Source organism: Pelecanus crispus, chromosome 3 (assembly GCF_030463565.1).
Source record: "Pelecanus crispus isolate bPelCri1 chromosome 3, bPelCri1.pri, whole genome shotgun sequence".
NCBI lineage: Eukaryota > Metazoa > Chordata > Aves > Pelecaniformes > Pelecanidae > Pelecanus > Pelecanus crispus.
Genome location: NC_134645.1, coordinates 71,259,128 through 71,274,500, shown reverse-complemented (window position 1 = coordinate 71,274,500; position 15,373 = coordinate 71,259,128). Strand labels below are relative to the sequence as shown.

General features: G+C 40.8%; 1 protein-coding gene across 1 annotated transcript in view; it reads right to left on the bottom strand.

Moving 5' to 3' along the window:
* PTPRK (protein tyrosine phosphatase receptor type K) overlaps window positions 1–15,373 on the bottom strand; it is a 421,483-nt gene that overhangs the window by 78,493 nt on the left and 327,617 nt on the right. The window contains exons 9-11 of the mRNA XM_075707712.1: window positions 6,078–6,187; window positions 4,614–4,815; window positions 1,642–1,747 (exon numbers count right to left, since the gene is read on the bottom strand). Coding sequence (XP_075563827.1) covers window positions 1,642–1,747; window positions 4,614–4,815; window positions 6,078–6,187 — 418 coding nt within the window. The remainder of the gene's footprint in view (window positions 1–1,641; window positions 1,748–4,613; window positions 4,816–6,077; window positions 6,188–15,373) is intronic.

Sequence of the window (15,373 nt, the reverse complement as noted above, 5' to 3'; positions counted from 1 at the left end):
GGGCGGTGGGAGCGAAGGCGGGAGCCCGCTGCTGCCTGCACAAATGCGCCACAGACCAGTTGGAGCGGAGAAGGTGAGCACCACCCTCAGCAGATCCCAGTGGCGTCTGGCAGGCAGGCACTGGGCGAGCCCACGCACCAGCCCCCTCGGGGGACCGGGCGCAAGACTGAAAGGATTTGGCATGGATTAGATGAGAGACAGACGTCACATTTCTCAAACAGGGACGGCTTTGGATACGGCCAGCAGCAGGACTCCTGGAAGGCTTTAAAAGCACGTACAAAGGTGTGTAGTGAGTTTAAGCACCTGCATAACCTGGGAGCATTTTCAGATCTCAGGTCTGGTTTCTACTGTATCAATTCAACAAAACCCCTATTTTAGGAGTCCAAGTCCTGTGCTGAATGTAGTCCTGTACATTTTATCATTCTTCGCACCCAAAAAAATCCTAGGTTTGCTGCAGGGCAATCTTTCAGAAACTAATGATGTACGGGGTTACAATTTTATTTATGAATATAACACATCAATATTTCCTATAAAGGGGATGAATCTGGATTATCTTCTATGACAGAATCTAAATAAATAACTTGATCATATCAATCATAAGGCTGACTATACAATAAGCATATAAAAATGCTTATAGGTACGTGACTCATCCCCACAACATTCAAATAAAACACACATTCCTCTTAATGGAAACAGACTTAAGAAACAGTTAATTTTACTCTACTTTTAGGGCTCAGGCACATTACTCAACATCAGCTGAGCCACAGTAACCGACTTAATGTAACACAGAATGAAATGCATTAGCCCGTATTTCTCTAAAATGTCACAAGGGTAAAAGCATGAAAAGGTTCTGATGCTCAGTAGCTAATTAACCCCCAATTAGTCAACCCTGTCCCTGAATATTGCTGATGCAGCCACATCAGTAAAACACAAATGGAACCAAATAATATCACAAAATTTTTGCACTAACAAGTAGAAGTAAAGAGCAGGATGTGGACTAATCTTTGCAAACAGAATTAAATTATCTCTCAATAGAGAGCAGAAAGGGAAAGACCCCTCAAAGTTAACATAAATGAAATATTTTAATATGATTATGGGACACGTCAAATAAAATTTAATAGCTTGCTACATGATTTCTAGTAAGAAGCACTCTGAGACGAAAAAGGTCAAATAGTTTGTATTCATCACTATTATTCTCCCATTTCCTCTGAGCTTCCAATTTTCCAATCATACATACATGCTACAGAATAGCTGATTTGAAGCACTGCAGAGGAAGTGTTATTTTCAAATCCGCTTTCTGACAAACACCTTTCAACCTCATATTTCAGACAGACTGTGAGAAAGTAAAATGAAATTATAATGGATAGGAGGTGGTCCTGGGGACCGTAAATTAAACAGGACAGACAGCTGGATGATTCAGGTCATGGCTATCTTCAAAAAAAAAAAACCCTCAAAGATTTTTTTCTTATTAATTACAGATCTATTGGTAAGCTCAGACTAGCTAAGAAAAACAACAGTAATGTCAAATGAATATCATTTTGAAATGAACAGCTTTATGAGCTGTGAGACAGCATATATCAGCTGAAAAATATCTTTTTTATTTTTTTTTTAATTTTATTTTATTTTTTAATTTTTTTTTACCTGATAGGTGCACCTTTGGCCTGTGCCGGTCTCAAGAGTACAGTTATTGTAGTAGCAGTTTCATTGAGAGATGCATCGACTCCTTCATAGTCCGGTAAAGTGGGAGCTGATTAATGTTGAGTGGGAAGGAAAAGAATGAGAAAAAAATCAGTGAAAAAATTCTGAATTTTCATGAGATTGTAGCTGTTTGCAATATAGTACAAAGCCACAATCCTCATCAGCTACGTGAATCTTTTAATGATTTTTCCAGTCAGGCACAATCTTTTACTAGAGCATAAATGGGACTTCACCAACAATTGATAACCCCATCCCTAACTGCTCCCCATCAAATCATTATACCTATCTAGTTAAACAGGTTTATTCAGGAAAGACAGAAATAGAGGGAGGAGGTGACTGCCAAGAAATGCTAAAACTACACAACCCCATTCTGGCCGCGCTCTTTCTGCCTCACAAACAACTATATTCACCACCTTGAAGACCCACCTGTACCACCCCTCTTTTTCCTCCTCCAACAACTTAGGAGCCTTTCACATTTCCTCTTAAATGTCATGGGAGACCACGCCAAGCAGGAAAATTGGGCTTGGACAGACTAGAACTGGATGGGAGAGTCTATTCCCATGTCCATTTCTCCTTCTATTTCTAACAGTGGATGGTCAAGCTGTTCATGGATCAGTTTCTGAATCCCTGCAGCTTTTAGCCCAGGGCATTAAGAAAAAACAAAGTCAAAACTAGAACCAGTTCAGGAACTGATTCACTAATGGACTGGCTGTTAGGCCTTTGTGCCAGTAATATTTGTTGTGGGTTGGATGGCTGGTGTTGGTGATCACTTCAACCATCCAACTTTAACCTTCTGCACAAACCAGTCACAGCCCTCACTGGTAATGGTGTTGCTGACTTCAGCTGTAGTGCAAGGAAAGAAACAGGATTTTCTGTGATTCGGAAAATAACAGATTTCTATTAATTACTAATCTTTAACAAGCTTGAAAACTATCTGTATGGTTTCTTTAAATATGTGGCTGTACCTTTATAAGATTGTTAATGATGCCTATATGATGAACTTTCACAAAAAAGATGTTTCCTAGCAGGATGTCAAACATTTAAGCCATAATAATTTTATGACAATATATCAATAGATAGAAGAGCACTGAAAGATTAAAAGCCTTGCTTCATTAGTCCCAGATCCTAGATGAACACAAAAATTTATTTCATGAAATATTATTTTATAGAAATAATGTGAATTTATAAATTACTATTTACATCATGTTCACTAGGATCATGGCAACCACTTGTAAGCTTGGTTAAAAGGAATAATTTCACTCCTCATTAAAATAAGGCTAGAATTTCCTGAAACATATGTGTTGCTTCACAAAAAGTATCAGTTATGCAGAGTGAAACTAGACAACAGCTCAGCATAAAGCACGATGAAAAAAACCAGACTGAAATACAGATACAAAGGGTGTCACAGCCTGCCTTTAAGCTTTCTTAGTATTAACCATGTTTTGCCAACTAAGAGATCCATACTGTATCTAGAAAGTGTGGTAGACTGGATTCTGGACAAAATTCCCCAAATTTTGGGGTGAAAAAGAGTGCACTTCTGAAGAAACCTGAACACATTGTAGTCCTAATAATCCAAACATGTCGAGGTGCTTATTTCTCAAAATACTGAAACGTTTGGGGGACATTCATGCTAGCAAGATATTACATAGTTACACATTTCTTTTTCTCCTACAAAGAGAGGACAAATATGAAAGTACTACATCACCATTATCCATGGTGAATTTGTTGTGAAGAAACACAAGGACCTTAAAAGAAGCTGAGTAAAATATTAAGACTTCAAAACAACCTAACAGCTAGATAAGCAGAACAGAACATGTCGCTTGGTTTTTTTTTTTGGTGGCTTGGTTCGTTGTGTTTTTTTGAAGGGCCTGGGGTATGAGGAGTGCTAGTACTTATGTGCTGGGATGGAATTCAACAAATTGTTGCAGTTAACTATGGCTACAGCATTTCACTTGCTACATAATTCAATGAGCTCTGCCTCGAATTTTCTCACATTTTGATTTATGTGCATGTTTTTGGGAACTGGGTGAGGAGACTACGTGAGTAGTTTCCCATAGAAATGGTAGGTGCATTCCAGTACGTTATTAACCTCCCTTTACAGGACAATATAAGTTTCATTATGGCAGATAATAAGGAAAATAGCCTGCTTTGTGCTGTTTACATTTCTAAATGACTTCTTTGATCTCTGCCAAGGTCTGAAGTCGCCATGTCATAAAATCAACAGTCTCTCTAGATATAGCACTGACTTATCTTCTGCTATCACCTGCATAGGCTACTATTTTATTTTTTGAGAATAACGTTAAAATTTAAGAAAATAAAAATACTAAAGCATTCCATTTGACGTTACTTTCTTCTAGAGTTTGCAGTGTGTTATTAAGATGAATAGTGTCAATCTTGGTGCACTGCAGTAAGTGAATAAAGGCATGAGGAAGCAGACCTATATGAATCTGGCAAAAGAAATTCACACTTCCTCCCAGCTGCCCCAGCTCTGTTATTGCTGTGTGCTGCTAAGTGGTGTCACCTTGAGTAAGTCAGTTTATTTTCTGCATCTGACTTTACTAATCTGCAAAACAAATATAGCACTTTGTGACCTATGGAGTGCTGAAAGGCTTAATTAGTTAAGGTTTATACAGCACTTCAAAATCTTTAAATGAAAGTACAAGATTACACAAAATCAAACCGTTGACAACTACAGGTGTGCAATTTCCACCTCATGCAAGGATTTATCCCTGAATTTTTGCTACTGTTTGGCAAATACGCTCAAAACCATTTTCAGTAAGAGTTTCAGAACATGATAGGACTTTTTGGGGGGTTTCTTTCACATTTACTGATTTTTCAAGTCTTACAAAAAATGACTCCCAAAACCTTATAAAACCAGTGAACATTCACGCACACACTTTTGTTTTTGTTTTTACCTGAGATGTTGGTTGTTACATTGATTGTGGTTGCTGGTCCAAACCCTTTAACGGTGCTTGCACGTATAAAGAACTGGTAAGTAGTACCAGGATGCAAGTGTGAGAAGACGTGGTGCGTGCTGTTCCACAGCTTTGACACGGTTTGCGGAGGTCCTGCGACTGGAACTGCAGGATCAAATGACCGTATACTGCTATAGCTGACCTGTAAAACCAATAATTTTTGTAATAATTGTTAGAGTTTTTGGCACAAGGGGATTGGGTTAGCCTGGCTGGAAAGGAAACAAAAGACACATGCTCATCTAGCTACCCAGCTATCTTGGGGATACCATAAGGAATTGATGTGTATTATTGTAGAGTCTGCTTCACTTGAAAGGCTATGCAGGTGCCCTTCATCTCTCTCTCTCTCTTTGCGATTTTAGTTTGTGTATGGAAAATGCCACTGTTACATTTAAGTTAGGACACCTGCCCCATCCTCCCCATTTCCACCAAAACCCTTTATTTTTCACTTCCTGTAATACATCTCCTTCTCCTCTTCTAATAATCATATTTAAAAGCTGTCCAAACCAAACTAATATATTCAAAGCCAGCAATGATATCTTAATGTACTGGTTTTGACTGGGATGGAATTAATTTTCTTCATAGCAGTTCATGTGGTGCTGTGTTTCAGACTTGTGATGAAAACACAAAAGCTTGCACTTTTGCCCTTCCAATTCTCCCCCCATCCCACTGCAGGGGAGTGAGCGAGTGGCCGAGTGGGGCTGAGCTGCCCACCAGGGTTAACCCACATTATTTAAAGAACTTTGTTAGCATTAAATAGATAAACAAACAGATTTAAGGAGGTTTGTTTGGTTAGTTGGTTTGTCTTCGTCCTATAATTCACTAGTACACAAAATTATATCCTCTGTTCCTTTAAGAAAGGAGTGCTGGAGAGGACGGTGTTTGCTCCTCAGATCAGCTTGTGCTTCCTGCCAATCTCCTGTGGAGGTCCCCAGAAAGCTCATACATTAAATATACTTTAAATAGAATATATATGGAGGTTTCCTTCAAGGGTGATATCTAAAGATCTGACAAAGCTAAAAAACATTACTCCAAATTTAGTAACCATCTTACTTTTCATGTAACCTTCTCTTCCAACAAAGAAGATTTCATAGATCATGGCTGTCATAGCTTTGGAAGGATGCATAGTAATGATACAAGTTTTTTAAAACTAGGACCTCCCACGTGGATTATAACATTGTTATACTCACATGCCAAAGCCACTTGACAGGGCTGGCCAACCAACAACATACACACCATAATTATGATCTTTGAATATCTAATCACTACACAAAATCCAGTATTCCATAAATGAAAGCAGCATATAATTGAATAGATGCCTACAGAGAATAAACACCCACCGTCAGCCACCCCTCTTGCTGCACTTTCCTAGCCCTATCCTATGCTTGTTAGCTGTTTAATGATTACCTCATACTGAGTAATGATGCCATTTGGATCCACAGGTTCCTTCCAGTTGAGGAAGATCTTATCTTCAAAAGGAGTTCCTTTCACTGACTTGGCAGGTATAGGGCCTGGCACTGCAAACAAATTATAACTTTTAAAAATAGGAAATTCAAGACACAGGCAAATTAAAGAGAGGACAGAACATCCTATTAAAACCAGAAGTGAGCACGTGTCTATTTTTATTAATATTCATTCGCATGCAAAAGGCAGCGGTAGAAAGTATGAAAAAGCACTTCAAAGTGTATTTTGTCATTGGCAGTGGAGAGAGAGCATGAAGTTGAAACGTTTTCCCCACATAAGGTTTTCAAAACTTCATGGAAGACAAATTGTCTTGTAGTATAGCCAGGGGAAACAGTTTAAGCTAGATTATGACTTCAGGGAACATCACTGAACTCTGTAATAAGCGTATCTTAGGACAAGGACTACATGGTTTTAAAATCCTTTTAAAAAGCAAAATCAAAGGCAAGGAAAAGCCTATGTTAAACCCCATCTTCCAAACGAGAGAAATGCTTACAAAATAGTTTTCAGTCACCCCTTCTTATGATCTGTTGTTTTAAAAGAAATCCTCGTTTAAAGAGGGGGCTGGGCACAGGGCAAACACACCAGCTCAGCTGCCAATTCTTTCAGCCACTGACGTGCTCATGCTGCAGAAGGATCAAAACGGCTTACTTCAAATCTTTCCAATAAGAGACATTTTCAAAGCTTTGAACTGAACCACACTAAGATGACCCTACTTTCTTATTTTAAACGGAACGAATATCCCTGGTGTAGTAACAAGTTTGAAGTGTCACCTCAGGCCTCTTTGCCTGAGTGATTCACAGAACCTGGTAATCCCATCAACACCAGGTGGGAGCACTTAGTTATCTCCTATTTCAGCTTACAGGATATTTTTGCCTACATATACGCTTCCTTTTTAACCACAGCAGCGCACCTAGATTTGAAAACATACATGCTGAAAGAAGGGGATGAGGATAAGAGAATGCTCGAAGAAACCCCGAACCCAAAAAAACACCCTCCTCACCTCAAAAAGACAAAGTTGCCCAAATCTGCAGTCTTTCAAGCTAAAATGTTACTCCTATTTAATATATCGACATATATTTCTCTCCCCTTCTTAATCAGCCTATTTTCTTCAATGCTACTTCAGTGAGCCTCAGGCATGACATTTCTTGGGTATTAATTATCAAAGCAGACTGAAGTTTTACAGAGAGTAAAAATAAATTAAAACCCGCTGGATCAAAGGAAGCGCCAGGCACTGTGCTACCAGCACCAAGGAATGAATGGTCTGTCTCAATAGTAGGATTTATTTCAGTCTACATGGAAGCTATAAATGATGATCTGACCCTTGGTACAAACATAACTTAGCACATTAATAATAAATTCACGGAGTCAAAAAAGCCCACAAGTAAACAGATGAGAGCTTCACAGAAACTGTTCATCCATCTGTCAAGCGAAGACTTAGAAGTTAACTAATATCATATGTTGCTGCTCTGCTTCAGTGTCCCGATACAGACCGGGCAGTGGATGAAGGCTGACACGCCATGACAGCCCCTGTGTGCTCTTTGTGGCACTTGGAGACTTGCTGTAGGCACTGCTTTGTTTTTCATGGGAATGCTCTATTGTTTTTCTTCTCTACATCTCAAATGACGTATGAATATACCCTGATGCACACATCATTCCTGGAAGATGCGGGTGCGTGTACATCTGTGTTTGGGAGAGAACACAGGAATGCACCAGGGCATGCACACAGAATACGAAATTTGACATTAAAGAATGTTAAAGCATGCAAGGTAAAAAGAAAACATGCACAATTGCTCAAAACCTGCAAAAGACTTTTTGTGTAGTGCTTTTAAAAAATGTGTTTCATATTCAATGGAAACTGGGTGCAGGACTCTAAGTCTTAGGGTTGCGTAAAGCCTCCTACATTTTCTGTTTAAACACCCAAGTGGGAGAAGCCTCCAGGCTCATCACATCGCATGACTGTGTTTTCTTCTCCTGCAATATAAAATTCGTTGCTTGTGGCAGCAGCAGCAATGTTAAACTGACTGGAACTACATGATCCCAGTTAGTTTCATGCTTCTCTTCCCACTGGCATGAGAAGGGCACAAGAACAGAAGCTAGCACAGTGATGAGCAGCTTGCTGGGAATCCCAGTAAAAATAAGGTCAGAATATAAAAGAGAGCAAAGGTGTCTAGAAAAAGAGAAAAATAATTCCCACAAACCTCACCCACCCCTGCAAGTTCACCCAAAAATGAAGCCTGGGATCAGCTTAAATTATTCGAGAGCTCAACTGGAATTAAAACAAACAAAGTTCAAATGCCTAGAAAAAGGAAAGCAAATTAATTTTAGTTTGAAGGACACATTTTGGTGGCTCTGAAGTTATTTCTTCCCTTCCATTTTTTCAGCTCAACCACAGTAAAAATGTCTTTTATTTGCACAGCTTTACCAAAGGGGCAAAGGGAAACGTGGAAAGAGAAAAGCAGGAGCAGGAATTTGCTTCAAGAACAGAGGATCTGTGAGCAAGCCCATAGATTCATTGGCCAGGTTAGTCAAAATAATGCCTAAACTTCCACATTCGTGTTTTTATGTCTTTGTCCTCAGGTCAGTTATTAGTTACAAACAGAAATTTAAAAAAGGCTGAAAGTAGTTAAAAAAAAAAAAACCCACAAAGAAAGAAACAAAAAAACAGCAACGAAAGAACAACAGCAAGGTAACCTGTTGGTAACGCTGTTTTGAAGACTAAAACTGCATCTTTCCATGTACGCAGCCATTGCTGTCTATTCCCTATGACCACCAGCAGGACTCTAAGGACTTCAGAAATACTTTAAACTTCACCTTTTGAAAGCAGTGTTCCCTTTTACACAATATTTAGCAAGGACTCTGGTGAGAAACAGCCAGGTAAACATCACCCTTGTAGGGATAACAGCTTTTGGAAGCCTCCTCACAAGCAGTCCAAAAGGCTTTCTTCAGGCTTACGTGTGCATCTCCAGAAGCCCCATCGCTCACCACAGCGCCTCTTCACTGCCTTCTCAACTCCTGTTCTTCCTCCTACGTGAGCTCTCATGCTTCCCCTTGGACTTATGGATAGTCCATACTAAGTCAAAAAAACTCAAGACTATTACAAGTCTGTATTAAGGTGAAGTACGTTACTTCAGACTCCCTATCAATGGCCAGGCATCTGAATAATTCAAAAAGTATAAGCAGCTGCTAGAGGAGTAGGACTTGGACATTTTGGCCTCCACACCCTCTCTCTAAAAAGATTCTGATCCCATTGATTTTCTTTCCATCTGCTGACCTTGTGAAGTGTGACCCCACTATCAGTGACAACAACAGTAAACGCTCTTTCTTTCACATGCATTATTCTATACTAAACTTCCAACAAGTCAAGATTTACACTTAAGTGTAAACCCAGTTAGGTGGGTTTAATTTTATGGGTTTCAGAAGAGATTTTGAACTTAAACAAAAAACCTATCGTTTTTCCTATAAAAGGTATACAAACGTAAAATGCACATGTATATAAAAGTAACCTAAAACAAATTCAAAGGGAATTTCAGCAAGGTGTTATAGTGGAAACGTCACAAGCTCTTCTTTCATGATTTACATGCATCTCCAGAGCCCTTTTCATGAAGCTATATATTCATACAGTGAATAGCTGATAATCTTTTCTTCTATATACACGTGGAACGGTGGACTTTTATAAATACTGTGCATAATAAAAGTACAAACCATCAATCTGACATCAGACCAATTCATTTTAGAGCAATCTATTTGCATTAAATTATGTCACAGTCACAAATAAATTGTTATTCACAAATAGTGTCACTTAAACCTTGTTCTACACTAACTTAACGGGAAATTTATATTACAATACATTACTTCTGGAAGAACAACGTATTAACTGACACCAACCGCTATAAATATGAATTTATATTGCTTCAGTTTTCCTGCTACAAAATAATGAAAGTGCATGTAAACAGAGTATTTTTATTGTTATTATACTCCGTGAAAGCCATGCAGAGTATTATTATGCTATATGGTAAAGGCTACGTGCAGACATACCCACGGTTACAGTGGGAAAAATTCCTTTGTGGTAGTCAAAAAGTAAAATGTATCAGCAACAAACTTACAGCCTTTCTCCGAAGGTAGATGCTAATTTTCAGGAGATGGTGACAGTCAATCTCTTCTCCTGTTTAAATGTTGCAAGCAATTAAAATGGCCCATTTTTCCATTTGCTTTTTCTGAGGGATTTACCCTTTTAAATTTATGCTTTGTTGTAACTCGAGACTAAGGCTTAAATAGAAGCAATTTTTATGCAAAAAAAGGGGGGGGGGGGGTGAATCGGAATTGCTATTATTGGTCTTTACCATAAGAGTATTTACACCAAAGGCGGTGAGAAAAATTACTTATTTGGAAATCGCTCAAGTTGCGCCATTTGCAGTGAAGAAGAAAATGCTGCTATTGAGAAGAAAACTGACTGCATATTAACAGTCTCCTTTGGTCCGCACGCTCTTTGGTTAATGATCTCCCCTCCCGGAGGAGCAGGGCTGGCGCGGGCGCCCTGGGAGGTGGCAGGGGCACTGCCCTCCCCAGGCAGCGGGCAGCGGGGGGGCACTGGGCTGCGCTCCCCGGGACTTGGCGAAAGCTGGACCCCGTGGGCACTGACCTGCTCACACCAGCACAACTCCCCATACCTTCCAGCCTATGCAAAATTACTAACGTAACAAGTATAAATGCTTACAATCAAGCTACCAACCGAGCTGACAGAGGTTAATCTGTCTCAGCGGTGGCGGCACTCGCCGTAGATATTGGTGCAAGTATCAAATGGGGTTAAATCCACGAGTTGTGGATTTGCTGAATTTGGGGGCTCAGGCACCTCACACGGTATTTCGTTTAAAGCCTTTTTATACCAAATGCTGACTTCAGTACTCCTCATGTCTGGGATTTGGAAACGTTTCTCTATGTCAGGGTGAAATAACCTCACATACTCACATATCTTACAACTTTCTAAAAATATGCTAAATCAATATTCAGAGAGTGCTTTCAGCTAGTGCACGGCTTGGGAATAATGGGAACTTGTGGGCCCAGGTGTAAGCCCTCATTCCACTGCAAATTGCTGAAATAGCCGCTAATTCTGGCCTATCTGCAGACATCATTATGTCAAACACACCGTTTCAACAAAGAATCTCATATGCAATATCACTTTTTCAGCTATAAAGCTTGTAATATAGGTATCTAAAGGAAATGAAAGTAGGAAGTTGTTTCAGCCAGGGTAAATAATTCGGTGTTTCAGGGCCAATTTTTCCTGAGCTATTAATATAAAACCTAGCTTGTATTTCTAGTCTCCGCAATACCTTAAAACAGCTTACTTCATTTGTCATTTGTTCAGTGTAAGCTTAAAATAAATCTCTGCTAATAATTTCAGTATTTTTCTTACTTTCTCACAAATCAACTTTTCTGATATCTTTAATAAAAAGTGCTCACATGTCTTTCTGCAACCACTTTTTCTCTCTCTCAATGATATGCCAATAGCAAATCTTACCTACCATCTGAAAAAAAGAACTGGAGTTATTTTCACAAGGACAAATAGGTTATCCCAGGCTCCTTTTATCAATGGCAGTAGGTCAGTTATAATCAGTTTCAGTTCACTGCTGCTAAAGACATAAAACTTCCTCCCTTATTTGACTATACTGACACTAAATTTTGCCACTGCTCATGACACACAGGTTGCTAGTCTCCCTTTTTGGTCAAAGACTGAGGTCAATACCCTTAGCAGCGGCATTTATGCACAACTTCACATTTAAACTTTTATCTCTTAGTCATGGGTTTCTCTTTATTAACTGCAGTTATTTGCCAATTTTTTCCCAATAGGATTAGTATACTGGGTTCACCTGACATCCATGTGCATATCACTTGGCTAGATAAGTTACACATTTTTTGAGACAGTCTGCCATTTCAAGCAATCTTTGCAGCCCTCCTTTGCAGCGTCGGACATACTGCCTGCTCATCTCACTGCATTAACTTTTTTCCTAGGTGGGCTATTTTTGTTACTAGTAGAGTTTTACATCTATGTTTTTCCAAAGCTCCTTGAAGCATTGTTTATTTGCTCGTTTCCTTTGAGCGAAGCATATTTTCTACCTCCTCTTCCCCCCCCCCCCCCCCCCCAATACTTTCCTGGGGTGCCAGAACAACTTCAAAAAGCACAAAGGAAAAGTGCTTCTCATATCAAATAGTGAATGGAGAAAAAAAAAATATATATATATATTTACTCTATTCTTTTTTTTTGTAAAGGCAACTTACAGCCCTACTATCAAACACAAAAAACACTGAAGGTCAATGTCTTGGGTTTGCATGGCAATATTGTGGTAGCCGGGGGGGCTACAGAGATGGCTTCTGTGAGAAGCTGCTAGAAGCTTCCCCTGTGTCTGATAGAGCCAACACCAGCTGACTCCAAGATGGACCCGCTGCTGGCCAAGGCCGAGCCAGTCAGCAACAGTGGTAGCGCCTCTGGGATAACATATTTAAGAAGGGGGGGAAAAAACCCCCCAAACCCCCAAAACATCGGGACACAAACTGCAGCTGGAGTGAGGAGAGAGAATATGAGAGAGGAATGACTCTGCAGACCCCCAGGTCAGTGAAGAAGGAGGGGAGGAGGTGCTCCAGGCACCAGAGCAGAGATTCCCCTGCAGCCCCTGGTGAGGACCACGGCAAGGCAGGCTGTGCCCCTGAAGCCCATGGAGGTCCACGGTGGAGCAGATATCCATCTGCAGCCCATAGAGAACCCCACGCCAGAGCAGGTGGATGTGCCCAAAGGAGGCTATGACCCCGTGGGAAGCCCACGATGGAGCAGGCTCCTGGCAGGACCTGTGGACCCATGGAGAGAGAGGAGCCCAGGCTGGAGCAGGTTTGCTGGCAGGACTTGTGACCCCGGGGGGGACCCACGCTGGAGCAGTCTGCTCCTGAAGGACTGCACCCCGTGGAAGGGACCCATGCTGGAGCAGTTTGTGGAGGACTGTCTCCTGTGGGAGGGACCCCACACTGGAGCAGGGGAAGAGCGTGAGGTGTCCTCCCCTGAGGAGGAAGGAGCAGCAGAGACAACACGTGATGAACTGACAGCAACCCCAATTTCCCGTCCCCCTGTGCCCCTCAGGGGTAGGAGGTAGGAAAAAATCGTGAGTGAAGTTGAACCCGGGAAGAACAGAGGGGTCGGGGCAAGGCGTTTTAAGATTTGGTTTTATTTCTCATTACCCTATACATATTCTCACTCCTCTCTCCTACTCAGTTTTGATTGGCAGTAAATTGAACTGATTTACCCCAACTTGAGTCTGTTTTGCATGTGACGGTAATTGTTGAGTGATCTCCCTGTCCTTATCTCGACCCACGAGCTTTTTCATTATATTTCCTCTCCCCTGTCCAGCTGAGAAGGGGAGTAGTAGAGTGGCTTTGGTGGGCACCTGGCATCCAGCCAGGGTCAAACCACCACAGTCAACTATTTCCCTAAAATCCTCCATCAAAGTTGGCGGAAGGTACTTCCTTTCATACATTTAGGAAGTACACTAAATATTCAACTTTTTCAATTTTCTTGTCCTCTAATTATAACATTTCTCCCTTTCTCTGCTGTTTCCCAGAGTGGTGAGCATGCTGGAGTTTTCCCAGGAGCATGAGTAATGGTTGGACAGTTGGTGTCTTAACCCTGCATCGCAGCTCTAGATATCTCTGCATGGAGCTGAATGAGCCATACTCTCTGACAGATCAGGGGGCCTCGTTTGTGTCCAATGAATGTGTCCTTTGGCTCAGACCAAAGCTTTGGCATACTTTAAGCCCCCAAATGGGTACCTATCCTATTCCAAGTGATCTTTTTTCAATTAGTTGTTTGCCTGCTGTTAGCTGACACACTCCCTTACTAGTTATAAAATCACCATCAAATACTTTGAGCTTCACGATTTGCTTTCTCCGTAGCTGCTCTCTCAGAGCTACTGTCGCTATTCCTGTTAATCCACTGCCTTTTGCATCTGTTTCCAATTAAAAATTAAAGCAGCATTTATCTGCTTTAATCCCATTCACCATCCGCTGCTCTTAAAAGGGTCCCTCTGAGTTTGCAGTGCCCTTGTGAACAGGCAGCTCCGAGAACGCGTGCACACTGCTGACTCATGCTAAGTGACAAATTCAATGCTGGTTCTTGTACTTTGTTTGAAATGCCAAACATCATCTCCGCCCAGCATGTATGCATCCCCAGATTGTGCAAGCCTTCCTCTTTTTCCTTTATCATATCCTTCAAACACTGCCCATCTCCTATACAAGCCAGGTGAAGCAGTGAGTCCCTGTCATGGCACACATAATGCCAAGTTCCTGGGTACTCAGAAGAGCTCTCTCCCAAATCTTAGTGATGGTGTGGTCTCTCCCAAAAGTGAAAGATGGTGTTTCACCCACAAAACATGCACCAATTTCCTTGTTTTCATCTTTTTGCACTACTTGTTTAAGGTATTGCTCAAGGGCTTAATTTTTATGTGGAATACAGGTCTTTGCAATTACTATTAATATACTTTAAAGATTAATTCCATCTATCCAAGTTAAAAAGAAATACTTAAAACCACCAAGTATTCAGATCTAGCTCTGGACAGAAAAGAGGCTATTTTCAGACTGATATTTCTGGCTTTGCTTTCTTGCAGATACTGAATTACAAGCTATTACAATCTTCATCTGTCAGTCACAGCTCCAAATGTCTGAAGCACCGCTTCTGAATCTTACCCTGTTCTTCTGCTAACTATTTCCTCAGTTGATTCTGCTCCTGGTACCATACACTGCTTGGTTATCACTCACCACTCTGGGAGGTTTGGTCCAGCTACGCAGCCTTATATAAATATGAACCTTTGTGAAAGACAGCCAGAGATCCTCACTGTCTCACACCAGAGCCCCGTAACAGTCCGAGATCCTCTACATTTAGGGAATCTCAGAAGTTCAAATATGTGTAAAGTTCCTAGCAGAAGGGAGGAGGTGAAATGACAGAAGAAGAGAGATGAAGGGAAAGATGAAAACAAAACACAAAAAAAAAAGAAAAGAAAGGGACAGAGAGCTGGAAGTGTGGGGAAGATGGACAAAGCAACAGAAGATGAGGGTAAAACGGTGAAGACAAAGAGAGACAAGAAAATGTGGGGTAGAAATCTTTAACTCCAACAGCCTACAAAGTTTTTACTTGATTAGCAGATCCTTGTAAGAAAGAATGGCATTGGAAAGAGTACCGCACTTCAGAAAAGCTAACAAAAAGT